At 46.2% G+C, this 12,715-nt stretch overlaps 1 protein-coding gene across 2 annotated transcripts in view; it reads left to right on the top strand.

Annotated features, from left to right (window-relative positions):
• Positions 1-8,305: 8,305 nt before the first annotated feature.
• GCLC (glutamate-cysteine ligase catalytic subunit) overlaps positions 8,306-12,715 on the top strand; it is a 38,216-nt gene continuing 33,806 nt past the window's right edge. Inside the window, exon 1 of one of the 2 annotated variants that reach the window (XM_067753432.1) lies at positions 8,306-8,921. In XM_067753432.1, coding sequence (XP_067609533.1) covers positions 8,772-8,921 — 150 coding nt within the window. In that variant the 5' untranslated portion in view covers positions 8,306-8,771. The remainder of the gene's footprint in view (positions 8,922-12,715) is intronic. The other variant, XM_067753431.1, reaches the window with a different exon arrangement.

Genomic DNA, 12,715 nt, shown 5'->3' with positions numbered 1-12,715 from the left:
GGCGTATATATTAAGGCAGCGTATTATATGTTATATTAAGGCAGCCTATGTGTAAAGGCAGCCTGCAGGCAGGAGTCAGGTGAGGGTACTAGGAGGAAAGACTTTGGGAAAAGATGGGGTGAACCTGGGTGGTCAAGCCATCACCCGGATGAAGAGAGACACTGACCTTACTACCAGGCCAGCGGCTCCTTTACCCAGAGAAGAAAGCCATTTCCTGGGCCAGCCTTCTTTTTGTATTAGCTCTTAAAAGACAACTGATTGGGGACATTTTGTTTGTTTGTTTTGTTTTTGTGTTTTTTGTTCTGTTTTCTTTCTTTTTTTTTTTTTTTTTTCTGTTGATCGGGAATATTTTGAAAAAGAGGGGAGGAAAAACTATGTGCTAAACTTCAACTCTTGAAGAACTGGGTTGGTGATGAAATACTCATGAATCAATGCCCATGGCCAGGTGCTGGCAGGGTTGGAGAAATAATGTGTGTTCTAATCCCAACCTGGCCTTATGCTAGTGGTGCCACTTTGGGGCAAGGTAGGTAACCTCTCAGCCTCAGTTTCCTCCCTGTAAAATTGCCCTACTCCACACGTGTGTTATAAGAATCAAATGAGATAAACTATGTGAAAGCTACACTCTCATACACAAATATGAGTTATTAGTGTGCTTGTTCTTAGAACTCGTGAGGTACAGAGAGAAAATAATGAAAGGGCAACTTAAATTTGTAAAATAAACCAAGACCATCTACTATAAGTTTTGTGAATCAGAAATTCACACTGTTAAGAAGATTAAGTAAAATGGTTGATGGAAAGCACCAGATGCAGTGTAGGTATATGAGAAATGTTCGTTCCCTCCCCTCTTAATTCTCCCTTTCTTCTGTCAAAGCACTTGGTAGGCCATAAAAGCCTAATCAAAATTTAGGTATTACTGTTTATATGGTTTGGTTTGGTTTTTAGCAGTGTGAAGAAGGTGGAATGAACTTGGACTTCGAAGGCAAACAGGTCTGGTATCAAATCCTGGTTTTGCTGTTCACTTGCTGTTTCTAAGTGTAGCCTTTGAGGATGGAATAATCTGTGAGCCTCAGCTTCCTCTTCTGTAAAATGGGCTCATACCTCACAGAAGTCTTTCCCAAACTTTTCCATAATATTGCACACCTTGAAAAGGAGAATATTTTTACTGCAAAGAATGTTGCTGCCCACAGTGAGATGTGACCATACCAGGTGGCAGTGATCACCCAGATCAGGTGCTGCTTTATTTGGTTTGTGGAGAGGAATAAATGTGAGCCTTCCTGGTCATAACAGATGTAGCATGATTTCTTAGATCCCTTTCCTTCCCTAGATCAAGGACAAATGGAGCAACCTACTTGGCTGACGCGCATCTCCCTGGCTGAACACTCCTCGGAAGGGCAACGGCGGGCTGTACCAGGGCAGGGCTACCCATCCCAAAGTGATGCTTTGTGGCGACTCTCTTTGTGAACTCACTGGCTCACGTGCCATGTGAGCTGTGGCCTGTCCTCCTTGAAGCCCCTACAACGCCCCTACCTGAGGCCATGGGGCAGCTGCTGTGTAGCAAGCTGTTCTCTACTTTGTCCAGGCTACTTCTTGGGGAGGAATAAGGTAGAAAACCCATAGAGATTTGCCTGAATGACACTTCCAGAAAAGACACTGGCAGAAGTCACAAAACCTTAAAAATGAGAGTCCCAGAGAGGCAGTTTTCAGTGGCCAGGGGGGAGTTTTAACCCCAGCTTTTACAGGTACTGAGCTTTTGAGTAACAAGGGACTGTCATTCCAGAAAAATCTAAAACTTCTTACCATTCCAGCCATGGCTGGAAGATGCTTCGCGAGCTCACTGCTATTTGAGTGTAGTACTGTTTGTTACTCCTGAAATTCCTACCCTGCCTTGACTGATGCAAAAGAAGTACCGTTTCATGAGCCCCACTATGTGTCAGATGCTCTGCAGGTTATTTTCAATCTTTACAACTACTCAGCAAATTAGCACCCAAGCCTTCTTGCAGTATGCTGTCAGGCTGCACCCCGCAGTTTGCCCAGCTTCAAGACCGAAGAAAGAGCCCGGAGTCAGCAACAGAGACATCAATGGCTTAATGGATTGGGGAGCTTACACACCAGAAGCAAGGTCCTAGAGCGACACCCCACTATGTGGCAGTCTTTGCTGCGGTTGGGGGGTGGGGGGTAGGAGGGATGTGTGTGCTGGGGGCAGGTTACCAGTTACAGGGGGAACTGAAGTCCGCTTGGCCATGGATTACCAGGGAAACTAGCAGAGGGGCACCTCTCACCACCCCTTTGATAAGTATCATGGTAGAGATGTTCTTATCTAAAGTTAAAACAATCACTAGCTGGAGGAGGGCCAAGTATGTATCAATAGGAAGGTCAGTCATAGGAGTAGGTGTAGGTGAAGCAGGTATTGGTCGAGCAGGGGATGTACAGGCAACAAGAGAATAGCTGTCTTGGATGCCCTGATCATACATATGACATATTCCCTGTCCAGTAGGAAAAGAGTTTTTAAGAAAGCTAATGAGTTTTCATTCTTTAAACTGAATTTTTAAGAAATCTAGACAGGGGACTAAGAACTCTGCAGTTTAATCTTAATATTGGTACAGATATATAACTAGCCTCACATGGACAGGAAATAAGATGCTATGGAGAGGAGACCGGGATCGGATGACTAAGAGAACACGAGGAAAAGAAAAACAGGACAAAGTAGGGGCCCTAACCTCACCCTCCTATCATAAGCTCCAGAAGCGTACCACAGACTGAGTGTACTAGACAGCTGTATATATCTGTGTTCATGGTAACTGCAAATAAAGTGATACTAACCATTGTATATATCCAGTTCGTCTCAACTAATCATTCTGATGACCTTAGAAACCCTTGCAAGGATTTAAGGAAAGGCACCCACGTAACACTCAGAATTAATCCTGATCCATGTAGACCAAGATTTCTCACCCTTGGCGCTGCTGACATTCTGAGATGGATGATTCTTCATGTGGATTGTAGGATAATTTGCATGTAGGATAAGTTGCATTTTAGATGAGTTGATTTTTTTCCCCCAAAGGTACCTATTACATTTCAGCCTAAGTACTAAAATAAATGGCAGGGGTATCGTGTGTGGAAAAATACCTTCAGGAAGTAAAATTACGTTATTCCTTTTTTTTTTTTTTTTTCCTTTTAGGAACTGATCTTATCAAAGCAAAATTGCTCAATGTTAAGTACAATTGCCTTTTCAAGTATATGTAACTACAGTTAGCACCTTTTCACATCTCATCATCCACAAATGATGGGCTGCTGTGTGCCAAAGGTGAATTATTTGATGCTATCTAATCTACAATGAAGTTTACATATGTCTGTGTGAACCAGTGTAAGCGAAATGGGAGGGAAGGGGTGTAGACTAACATTAGGGATCTTTAAAAGGGTAAATACATGCTTGAAAAACCTTATTCTCCTTTTGACAGTGGGCCTACTTTGACCATAATAATTATCCATGCCAGCTATTGTGAAACAGTTTATACTACATGTGACAAGCACAGTTTTTGGTTTTGTTTTTGGCTTTGTTTTTAAATGCAAGGTCCCATAATTTATAACAATAGCTAGAACATTTGGAATAAAAACCACTGGATAGCGTCAAGCGTCTCCAATTTCTGCATGAAGGACACTGATTTCCAGTAAGGGATTAGCCTACTGCTCATTCCTTCCTGTCTTCCTGGATCGCCCCTCATCCCTACGTTCCTCTTTTTTTCTTTAGCACTCACTTAGAGCTAACCACTTGAGATCATACTCAGTAAGATTTGCTCTACACTAATAAGGGGGGGTGAATACCCAAAACAAGATTAGCCATGCAGTGATACTGAACATGGGTAAAAGGTATGTTACACTATGTTCTCCCTACTTCTGTGCTTGTTTGGAAATGTCCATCAAAAAAAGCTGTGTTTTGGGCTTCCCTGGTGGTGCAGTGGTTGAGAGTCTGCCTGCCGATGCAGGGGACACGGGTTCGTGCCCCGGTCCGGGAGGATCCCACACGCCGCGGAGCAGCTGGGCCCGTGAGCCATGGCCGCTGCGCCTGCGCGTCCAGAGCCTGTGCTCCGCAACGGGAGAGGCCACAACAGTGAGAGGCCCGCGTATCGCAAAAAAAAAAAAAAAAAAAAAAAAGTCAAAAAGAAAAAAAAAAAAGCTGTGTTTCTTTAACTATACTCCAGTGAAAAGAGTGAGTCTGTGGAACTCAGCTACCACATTGCCCATCCCAACACATCTTCCCTAGCATCTCACAGGAAGACGATACTATTATTTAAAAAAAGAAAAGAAGCTCACCTCTTTACGTGTGCTCTGGATCCCATCAAGTCATGTCTCCTGAGAGATCTTGCCTCTAAGGCATCCTTTCTCACTCCCACATCTTTAACCTCATCCCCAGCTGACTCCTACCCGTCTTCTTTACACACTCACGCTTCCCCAGCTTAATAAAGGCTTCCCTTGACAAGCAGATCTTTAGTAACTCTACATGAAAATGAACATGTTTATACTTTTTAAATCCATATAAACTAAAAATTGGCTTTTAGAAACTAAGTTAAAAGAGGTGTTTCTTGGGACTTCCATGGCAGTCTGGTGGTTAGGACTCTGCGCTTCCACTGCAGCGGGTGTGGGCTGGATCCCTGGTCAGGGAACTAAGACCCCGCATACAGCACAGTGCGGCCAAAAAAAAAGGTTTTGTTTTCTTTTTACTAAAAATAGCAATTGCGCGTCTCAGCATCATGCGTTAGAAATACTACACAATACAAAAAGGTTTGCACTTTTTTAACTAATCTAGTAGTATTAACATCAGAGAACGTTTAGGTTGGAAGGGAAACCACATTTCTTCCAGATTCTCATTGGAACAGGTGAAGAGGTAGGGGTCCCCTATGATACATACAACGTTGCTTAGCTCCACCCAGCTGCTTACCCTCTGAGCTAACATGAAGACCCCAATCTCTCGGCTACTGCTCTTCTATCATAAGGTCCTGGAGGCCTTCTTTAGTATAATCAATTCAGATTCAAAGTACAGTGAAATTGTAGGGAGAAACACCTTTCCACAGCTTTTGGATTTTGTATTACATACACTCAAGTTAACTGTCTTTCTACCAATTAATGAAAATAAAAAGAAAGTCTTAAGCCCCTCACTAGCAGACCAGAGGTCTTTGGGGGGAAGGGTGTGTCAAAGCAGGAAGGCTGTAGGGCAGGAAGCATCAAGAACCAAGAGTCCCACTGCAGGAGGCCATCAGCTTCACGCAGGATGTGAAGTGCAGCAGAAAGTGCACAGGCTTTGAAATCACACTGGAGTTCCAAGTCCCTGCGTAGCAACTACCTGTTGCTATTACTGGATCTCAGTTGCCTGGTCCATAAAACGAGACAACAACCAGGACTGCCTCACAGATTTCCAAATCAAAGAGCGTGGCATTAAGCAGGTGCGCCATAAAGAGTTAGGTACTGACACCACCTAAGAGACCATCTAGGGGATGCTCAGGCCAAACGGAGCAGTAAAGGCTGGTGCGGGTGACCGCAAGTAGCCTGAACCTCAGACAGCCCTAGGCACAGCCCCTCTGCTGTCCTCATTCGCCCTGTGCAAGGCCAGCTCCGGGTTCTCCGCGGAGCCGCTGACTCAGGGGAAACTGGGAGCGGCGTGGCCACAGGCAAACATATTTTTTTCCTCTTTTGACCGGAGGCCCGAAAACCGACGAGACTGAAATGGCTGCCGCAACATCAGCAGCAGCAGCCCCGGAGGCAGGAGTGCAGGACCACACTTCCAACTTGGCCAGCCTCTCCGGGATTGACTTCTAGCTCTGAGCCGGCACAGAGTGCTGAGTCACGGCGAGGCGGCGCTGTGCGCGGGGGCCGGACCCGCGCAGTCACGTGTCGGGGGCTGGACCACAACACCGTCTCGGCGTGCAGCGCCCGCGGCCGCACCGCTTCCTCGCGCGAACCGCCGGCTCTCCGAGCATGCTCAGAGCGGCGCCCGCTCCCCGCCCCTCGGTTCCACCGCCCGGATTTTCCGGGCGGCCCTGGGGGCGGAGCTTTCGGCCTCCCTGGATACCCCGAGCGCAGGATGCGGTGTTTGTACTGTCGCTGGGTTCCGGCCCAGTGGGTCTTGCTGTTTTGTGCAGAAGAACTGTCCGGGAATCCACCTTTGGTCAAGGCTGATTCTGCACGATATGCGCGCCTTCTTTTCGCTTTAGCCATCATTAAGGCCTTAAACGTTCTGTGCGGGGCTGTCTGCAGAAAACCCTCTCCCACAAGTCGAAACCCAGTCTTGGGTGCAATCTACAGAATGAAATCGAGAAGTAAACCAAAGAAAATGCAAAACACTGTCAAATAGAGGGGAATGACTTGTTAAATATGACGTCTGTTGATCTGTAGTTGTTTTTTCCCCTTGTAACAGCAATTACAAGTCACCCTGGAGGTCAATTAATTTAAGTAATATACTATAACATATCCAAAATACTAGTATAGAAACATGTAATCAATATAAAATTACTAATGAGATATTTACATTCTTTGTGTGTACTAAGTGTTTGAATCTGGTGTGTGTATTACACTCAGCTCATTTCCAGTCCAATAATACTTGATCCGTATTTACTTGATCCGTATTTAGAGTTCATAAAATTTACAGATGAAAAAGTGGATTTCACATTCCCAATCTGTTCCAGATTTACTTAGAAGCTTTCCAGTAGCCAAATGGAACATCAATTTTACAATTCCTATTTTACTGGATTAAAACAAAAGTAAAATTCACTTTCTCAAATTAGCCACATTTCAAATGGTCAACCACATGTGGCTGATGGCTATTGTATTGAACAATGCCAGGGTATGCAGATGTGAGATGAGATTATGAGAATTACAAAATGATCCTTTGGATGCCTCGCCTGGACGTGAATGCCTCGTGAAACAGTGACCAATACTATCCCTCCCTCCCCATCTCCACACTGCCTCTTTCCATTTATACAAAGCACTTTTCTAGAGTTAAAGATACAAAAGGCGTGAATCATCTCTATCCCAGAGGAAGTCACTACCTAGTGTGGAAATATTTTTTAAATGATTCTATCATAACGTAGAAATAGTGACATGTACAAGTGCAACCAAAAGACAGAGAGGAGTAACTGGGACTCAAAGAATGAACAGGATTGTGTCAGGTGAAGAATTCCAAGCAGAAGAAACAGCAGAAAGCCAGGACCGCACAGGTCTAGTGAGGTTGGTGGGGAGGGTACAAGGAAGAGGGGGCTGTGGACAAAGTAGAATGAGGCTTGGTTTTTATCCTGGCTGTTGAAACAGATGATTGAAACCTCATCTACTGAGCTTCAAACCCCCTCACATCCCCACCCACACTCCAGACACATACACATACACCCCTGTGGACATTACAGCCAGACCTTGGGTATCCATGTCCCCAAGCCCTGAGATGGGCACAGCCAACATGAAGGGTGTGGGAGAAGAGACTTCTAGGATCATGTACCCATTTGTCAGTCATTAAGTGGTCACTAAATGTTAACTTTGTGGTGTGAGGGAAGAGGGCAAGTAAGTACACACTTTCTGGTCTCAGTACACATATGATCTAGTTGCCGTCACTTTTCCCCTGATCTGTCATCTCATTGCTCTTTTGACATATTTTTTGAACAACTACTTGGGGGCGAGGTACCTCGTTCCTTCCCTTTCCTGCCAGGATAAGGCTAACCCCAGCTGTTTCTAAAACCTTCCACCCCGTGGTAAGCTCACATGAGCATCATTTTAATCACTTGATGGTTGAATCCTAGGTTTGGATGGGGGATATACTTTGGAGATGATTCCTTCTAACGATCCTTATGGAAATGTTGACAAAGCTCCTTTGGTTGCAGTGAATGGTGTCTGTGCCATCCAAAGAACATATGTCGTCAAATAAATAGTTAGAGACTACACAAATAATATGTACACGTCTAAAAACCTGGAGACAAATTTTCTTGCCACACCCTGCTGCTCTCACCCTGGTTTTATAAGTGTGAGGCGCTTCTCTCCATAAAAAATAATATGGTGGATTCTTCATTTATTCGAATAATCAAACTTCTTCCCCAACGCAGAGTTTCTCTCTTTGGATTAGAGAAAACGGATTTTTACACATCGCGTTTGCTTAAAGCGAGGCCGACCCCGGCCTGGTGAGGCCCTCCCCTTGGACTCCGCCCTAACCACGCCTGCGCACGCCTACCCTACAGCCTCCGAGTCTCTGCGGGTGCTCGGCCACGCCTCCTCGGCCGCACCGCCTCCTTTCCCCGCCCCAAGCCCGCAGTATATAAAATCCGGAGCGGCGGATCGAGCTGGGGAGCGGCGAGCGGTTGGGAGCACTGGGCATGCTCAGCGGCGCAGGTTTTGGTCACAAGTAGGAAGGAGGTAGTGCAGGACACCGGCAAAGAGAAGCGGGAGCCACCGCTGCGCCGGGGCTGTGGGCACCGCCGCCTCGCAGCAGGAACAGGGCGGGAGCCGGAGCGGGTGAGGGGCCAGGCCGTCGGGCAGAGGGCCGTCCAGCCGGCCCCCCCCGGTCCGCAGCCTCCGTCCGCGCGGTACACCCAGCCCTTGGGTCGGTCCCCCGGGCGGCGAGGAACTCGCGCGGGGGAGCCGGAGCGGACCGGACCCTTCCTCCGCCGGCTGCGGCCCGAGGGCGCCCCCTCGGGGCTGAGCCGCCGCCGCCTTCCGCGGGGAGCTGAGTGTCCGGCCCGCGCCGCGCGCCGGGAGCCCGGAGCGGCCGCCGCCGGCCCAGAGGGCGAGGAGAGGGGGCGGCCATGGGGCTACTGTCCCAGGGCTCGCCACTGAGCTGGGAGGAGACCCAGCGCCACGCCGACCACGTGCGGCTGCACGGGATCCTCCAGTTCCTGCACATCTACCACGCCGTCAAGGACCGGCACAAGGACGTGCTCAAGTGGGGCGACGAGGTGAGCGCCCGGCCCCCGCTGCTCCGCGCCCCTTTGTTCGGCGAGGCCCCTGCGCCCTCGATCCGCGCCCTGCGCTGCCCTGAGGGTCCCCGCCGCGCCCCCGAGGGTCCCCGCCGAGCCCGCGGGCGTCCAGCGCTGTCCAGGGCCGTGCTCCGAGCCTTTGGCCGGACTTCTCTCTCCCATTCATTCATTCGAGGTTCGTTTCCATTCAGCAAGTGCGGAGTAGGCGCTCGGAGGGCGTGAGCGTGCAAAAGTGTGACACTGGGTGCCTGGAGGAGTTTTCAGGCTCGGGTGTCTGCCCGCCGCCTATCGACCCACGGTCCCGTCTCAAAATGCCATTAACGTGAAAGGGACTAAAGTTGTCCTAGAAGGCCGGTTGCTGTTAGGAATCAGGTCTTCAGGATTTCGCTTCCGCCCCACCTTATCCTGGTGCCTTTTAAACCTCCAGCTTCTCCTCATCAACCACCCCCCGACCACCACTTTATAGATATAAATTTAAAAAATCATGGCTTGGTTTAATTCTAACTGGGAACTCTGAGAGCTTCAAAATTAGGATCTGTTAGTGTCTTTCCATGGCCCAGATCTAGTATATAAACTTTCCGAATCTGTGCTTCCACATGTGTGCTGCTTCGAAGTGAAATGCCTCTAGATTCTCAATATTGAACCATTGTTTATTGGAATGATTTGGAAAGCACTGCCTCCTGTTAGTTTTAAAGTCTTTTCTGCCAAAGCGTTTTATGCCTTTCCTTCCTGTTTTTTTAAAAAAGACGTGTATATACAGTTCAAATAATCAATTGACTTCTGGAAAGGTTCGTTTATATTTTTCGTGTTTTTACCTTTTGCCTTCCATGGCTTGCTCAGGTGTAAATAATTTATCTCCTTGTCAGTGTTATCACTCTTTACCTATGTGTCAAGGTGCTGCTACACCAGTGCCGAATCTCTCTCCTTGCAAAAAGTTAGTTTTTCTATGATTGGAAAATAATTCTGCCTGTCATTTGAAGGAATTGTGCTCTTGTAAGCTAGAAAAGTATCATGACTAGTAATTCACATTTCTACTGTAAGTGGTTTGCCATACTTTATTGGACAGAAGAGGGGTACAGTATGTTTGGTGATGATTCTTCAGTTTTAGACTAAAACTCTTTTTTTTTTTTTTTACAGCATCCGACATTTTATATATTCGTGTATTGTGTTTATTTTATGATCTATCCTCTGTTCCCTCTAGATGTTTTTTTCTCTCCCACACCTCCCTTTCCTTTTTTTCCACTAACAAACCCATGTCCTTTGGAATGGGGAGTTTACTGTTTAACAGAAACCATGGAGTAGAAAAGTTATCTTAGATTTAAAAAATAACCCACTGATTATTTATTATTACTTTAAATTCTGCTTCAGTCATGTCTGGGTAGAGTGTAAGATTTTCAAAAAGAATAAAATTCCTGCCTGCCAGTATTGACAGTCCTCTTGGAAATAAGCAGTATGACCCAAGGGGAAGAATTGAGATTGTGAAGACTTCCCCCGTGGTTAAGAAAAAAGCCCCACTCTTCCTACTCCTGGAATAGGACTTCATTGAAAGCTTGGTCTCCCCCAGTTTGATTCTGTAAATCAAACAGGGGCTAACTCTCCGTTGTGGTACCTCTGCATCTCTGGACAGCGATGTGACTTGGGTGGGGGAGCGGGGGTTGTCTCACACCTAAGCATTTGCTGATGCTTCTGTTCCTCCAGCATCATGTAAAGGTAATCACTCTTATGTTACAGAAAATTACTTTTCAAACTGGAGATCATGATCCATTAGTGGGTTGAGAAATAAATTTAGAAGATTTTAGAAGTCTGAAATTCGTTGTTTCTTTACAGCATCTGACATTTTGACCCTTGAAAAACTAGAGTCTGAACTGCTCAGGTTTACTTATACGAGGTTTTTTTGTCGGATAGTGAATACAGCCTGATCCACAGTTGGCTGAATCCACAGATGCTGAATGGAAGGCCAACTATGGGACTTGAGCCTCTGCGGATTTTGGTGTCTCTGGCGGGTCCTGGCACCAGTCCCTTGTGGATACCGAGGGACTACTGTGTATTATTTGTGTATTGTGTGTATTTTATGATCTCTCCTCTCCCCTTAGATTTTTTTCTCTCCGAGACTTTAAAAATGGAAATGGGGTAGGATGAAGAGTATTGGTTTATCACACGTAGTGAGAATATTATGTCAAACTTGAGTTATTTGAGAGTGTGTGTAGGGGTGGTATATTGGGTGCATGTAAATTATTTCTTACTGTGGTTGCAGTTATGGGGTTTGAAAGTCAGAGTCCCACATTTATCATGGCAGGCCTCCCTGACGAGGTGAGCCTCTGAGAAACCGTTAACACTCTTAGCATTGATCCTTGCGCATAGTGGGAACTCCCTGTCACGTCTACTGAGTAAAAGTCTGCAGGCAGAATCAGCCTGCAAGTGAGCTTGTTTGGATGCAGAAGCCTAGGGAACAACCAAGAATCAGGCTGGGCCGATAAAAGTGGAGAAGGGTGTGGTGGGTGCCATGGCCCTGGAGATGAAGGATGGCCCCACCAGACAGAAAAGGGTGTTTGGGACGTGATATGTTGGGCTGGGTCAGCGTGATATCAAAATACTGCTCTTTGTGGAAGTTTTGATGTTGCGCTTACAGGACCATGGACTCGGATTAAAAAAGGAAAGAAAGCAGCCTAAACCTATCATTGTAGGTCTGGTTGGAAGGAGAGCCTGCCGCTTTGGAAATGCTTGGCGCTAGGACAGTATTTGTCTCTGGTGGTATTTATCAGGAAGAACTTGGATTTGGAGTTGCACTTGTGTTGTATTCCAAGGCTTGCCAACCACCTTGGTGGTTGTGAACCTCAGTTTCCTCCTTTGGAAAATGAGAGGGTTGTTCCTCTTTGAAACTCGCCTGGGATCATCTTTAGACTGCTGAGTGAAGAGAAGGCTGCCACCAGTCACTGTGGTAAAAATGGTTGTATTGTACAAGTGTGTGTCTGCTGGCTTTTTGGAATTCAGAAGTATTTTCCTGTGAGAACCTTAGAAACAGGCAGATTCCCAGGTCAGCTTACAAATGCGAGTTTCGCCTTTAGTGTGGCTGGTCCCAACCCATTGATCATGCTGTTACTGTGGGTAGTCGAAGTTCTAACTCCCAGGTACTGGGAAGATATTTCATGCTGCCCCAGATGGGGGTGAGGGGGAGGTGAGATGGGTGTTCCTGGGGGCCCTGATGCCTGCTAAGCGTTCTTTTATGCAAAAAAGTAAGCACTTCTCTCTTCACAGCCCACACACAACTTTTTAGGTACAGATTTTGTAAGTTGGAGTATGCACATTAAAAGACAAACCTAGGAAGTTTATAAACACTGCAAATGTGGCAGTAAATTCGACTCTTGAATGCTTCCTAATATCCCTCTAGTGTCAGCTACCTGCCAGGCTCTTCAGCTACTCAGTGGCAGAGGCATATAAGAATTGAAATCTGTCTGACTTCACGGTCTACTTCTTAAATACATTACACCAGGTTTGGGAATATTTACAATGTATGAGATTTCAACAAATCTTTTTACAGAGTTCAAACTCTCCAGGTTACAGATGTGTCAGAAAAACATTTTAAAGGAAACATTTTTTCTGATTTTTCTTTTTTGCCTTTCAAAGGCAAGAAGGTCAATTGTACTCTAATGAGCAGATAAATCTATGAGAACTTTGAGAGAAATATACATCTTTAATATTTATAAGTGTGTTATTATCATGTGTAAAACCAATAAGAACTGAGATGGGATTTATAAAGGGCTGGCATATCATTC

The sequence above is a fragment of the Pseudorca crassidens genome, chromosome 10 (genome assembly GCF_039906515.1).
Source record: "Pseudorca crassidens isolate mPseCra1 chromosome 10, mPseCra1.hap1, whole genome shotgun sequence".
In the NCBI taxonomy this organism is placed as follows: domain Eukaryota; kingdom Metazoa; phylum Chordata; class Mammalia; order Artiodactyla; family Delphinidae; genus Pseudorca; species Pseudorca crassidens.
This window is presented reverse-complemented; position numbering and strand designations above follow the sequence as displayed.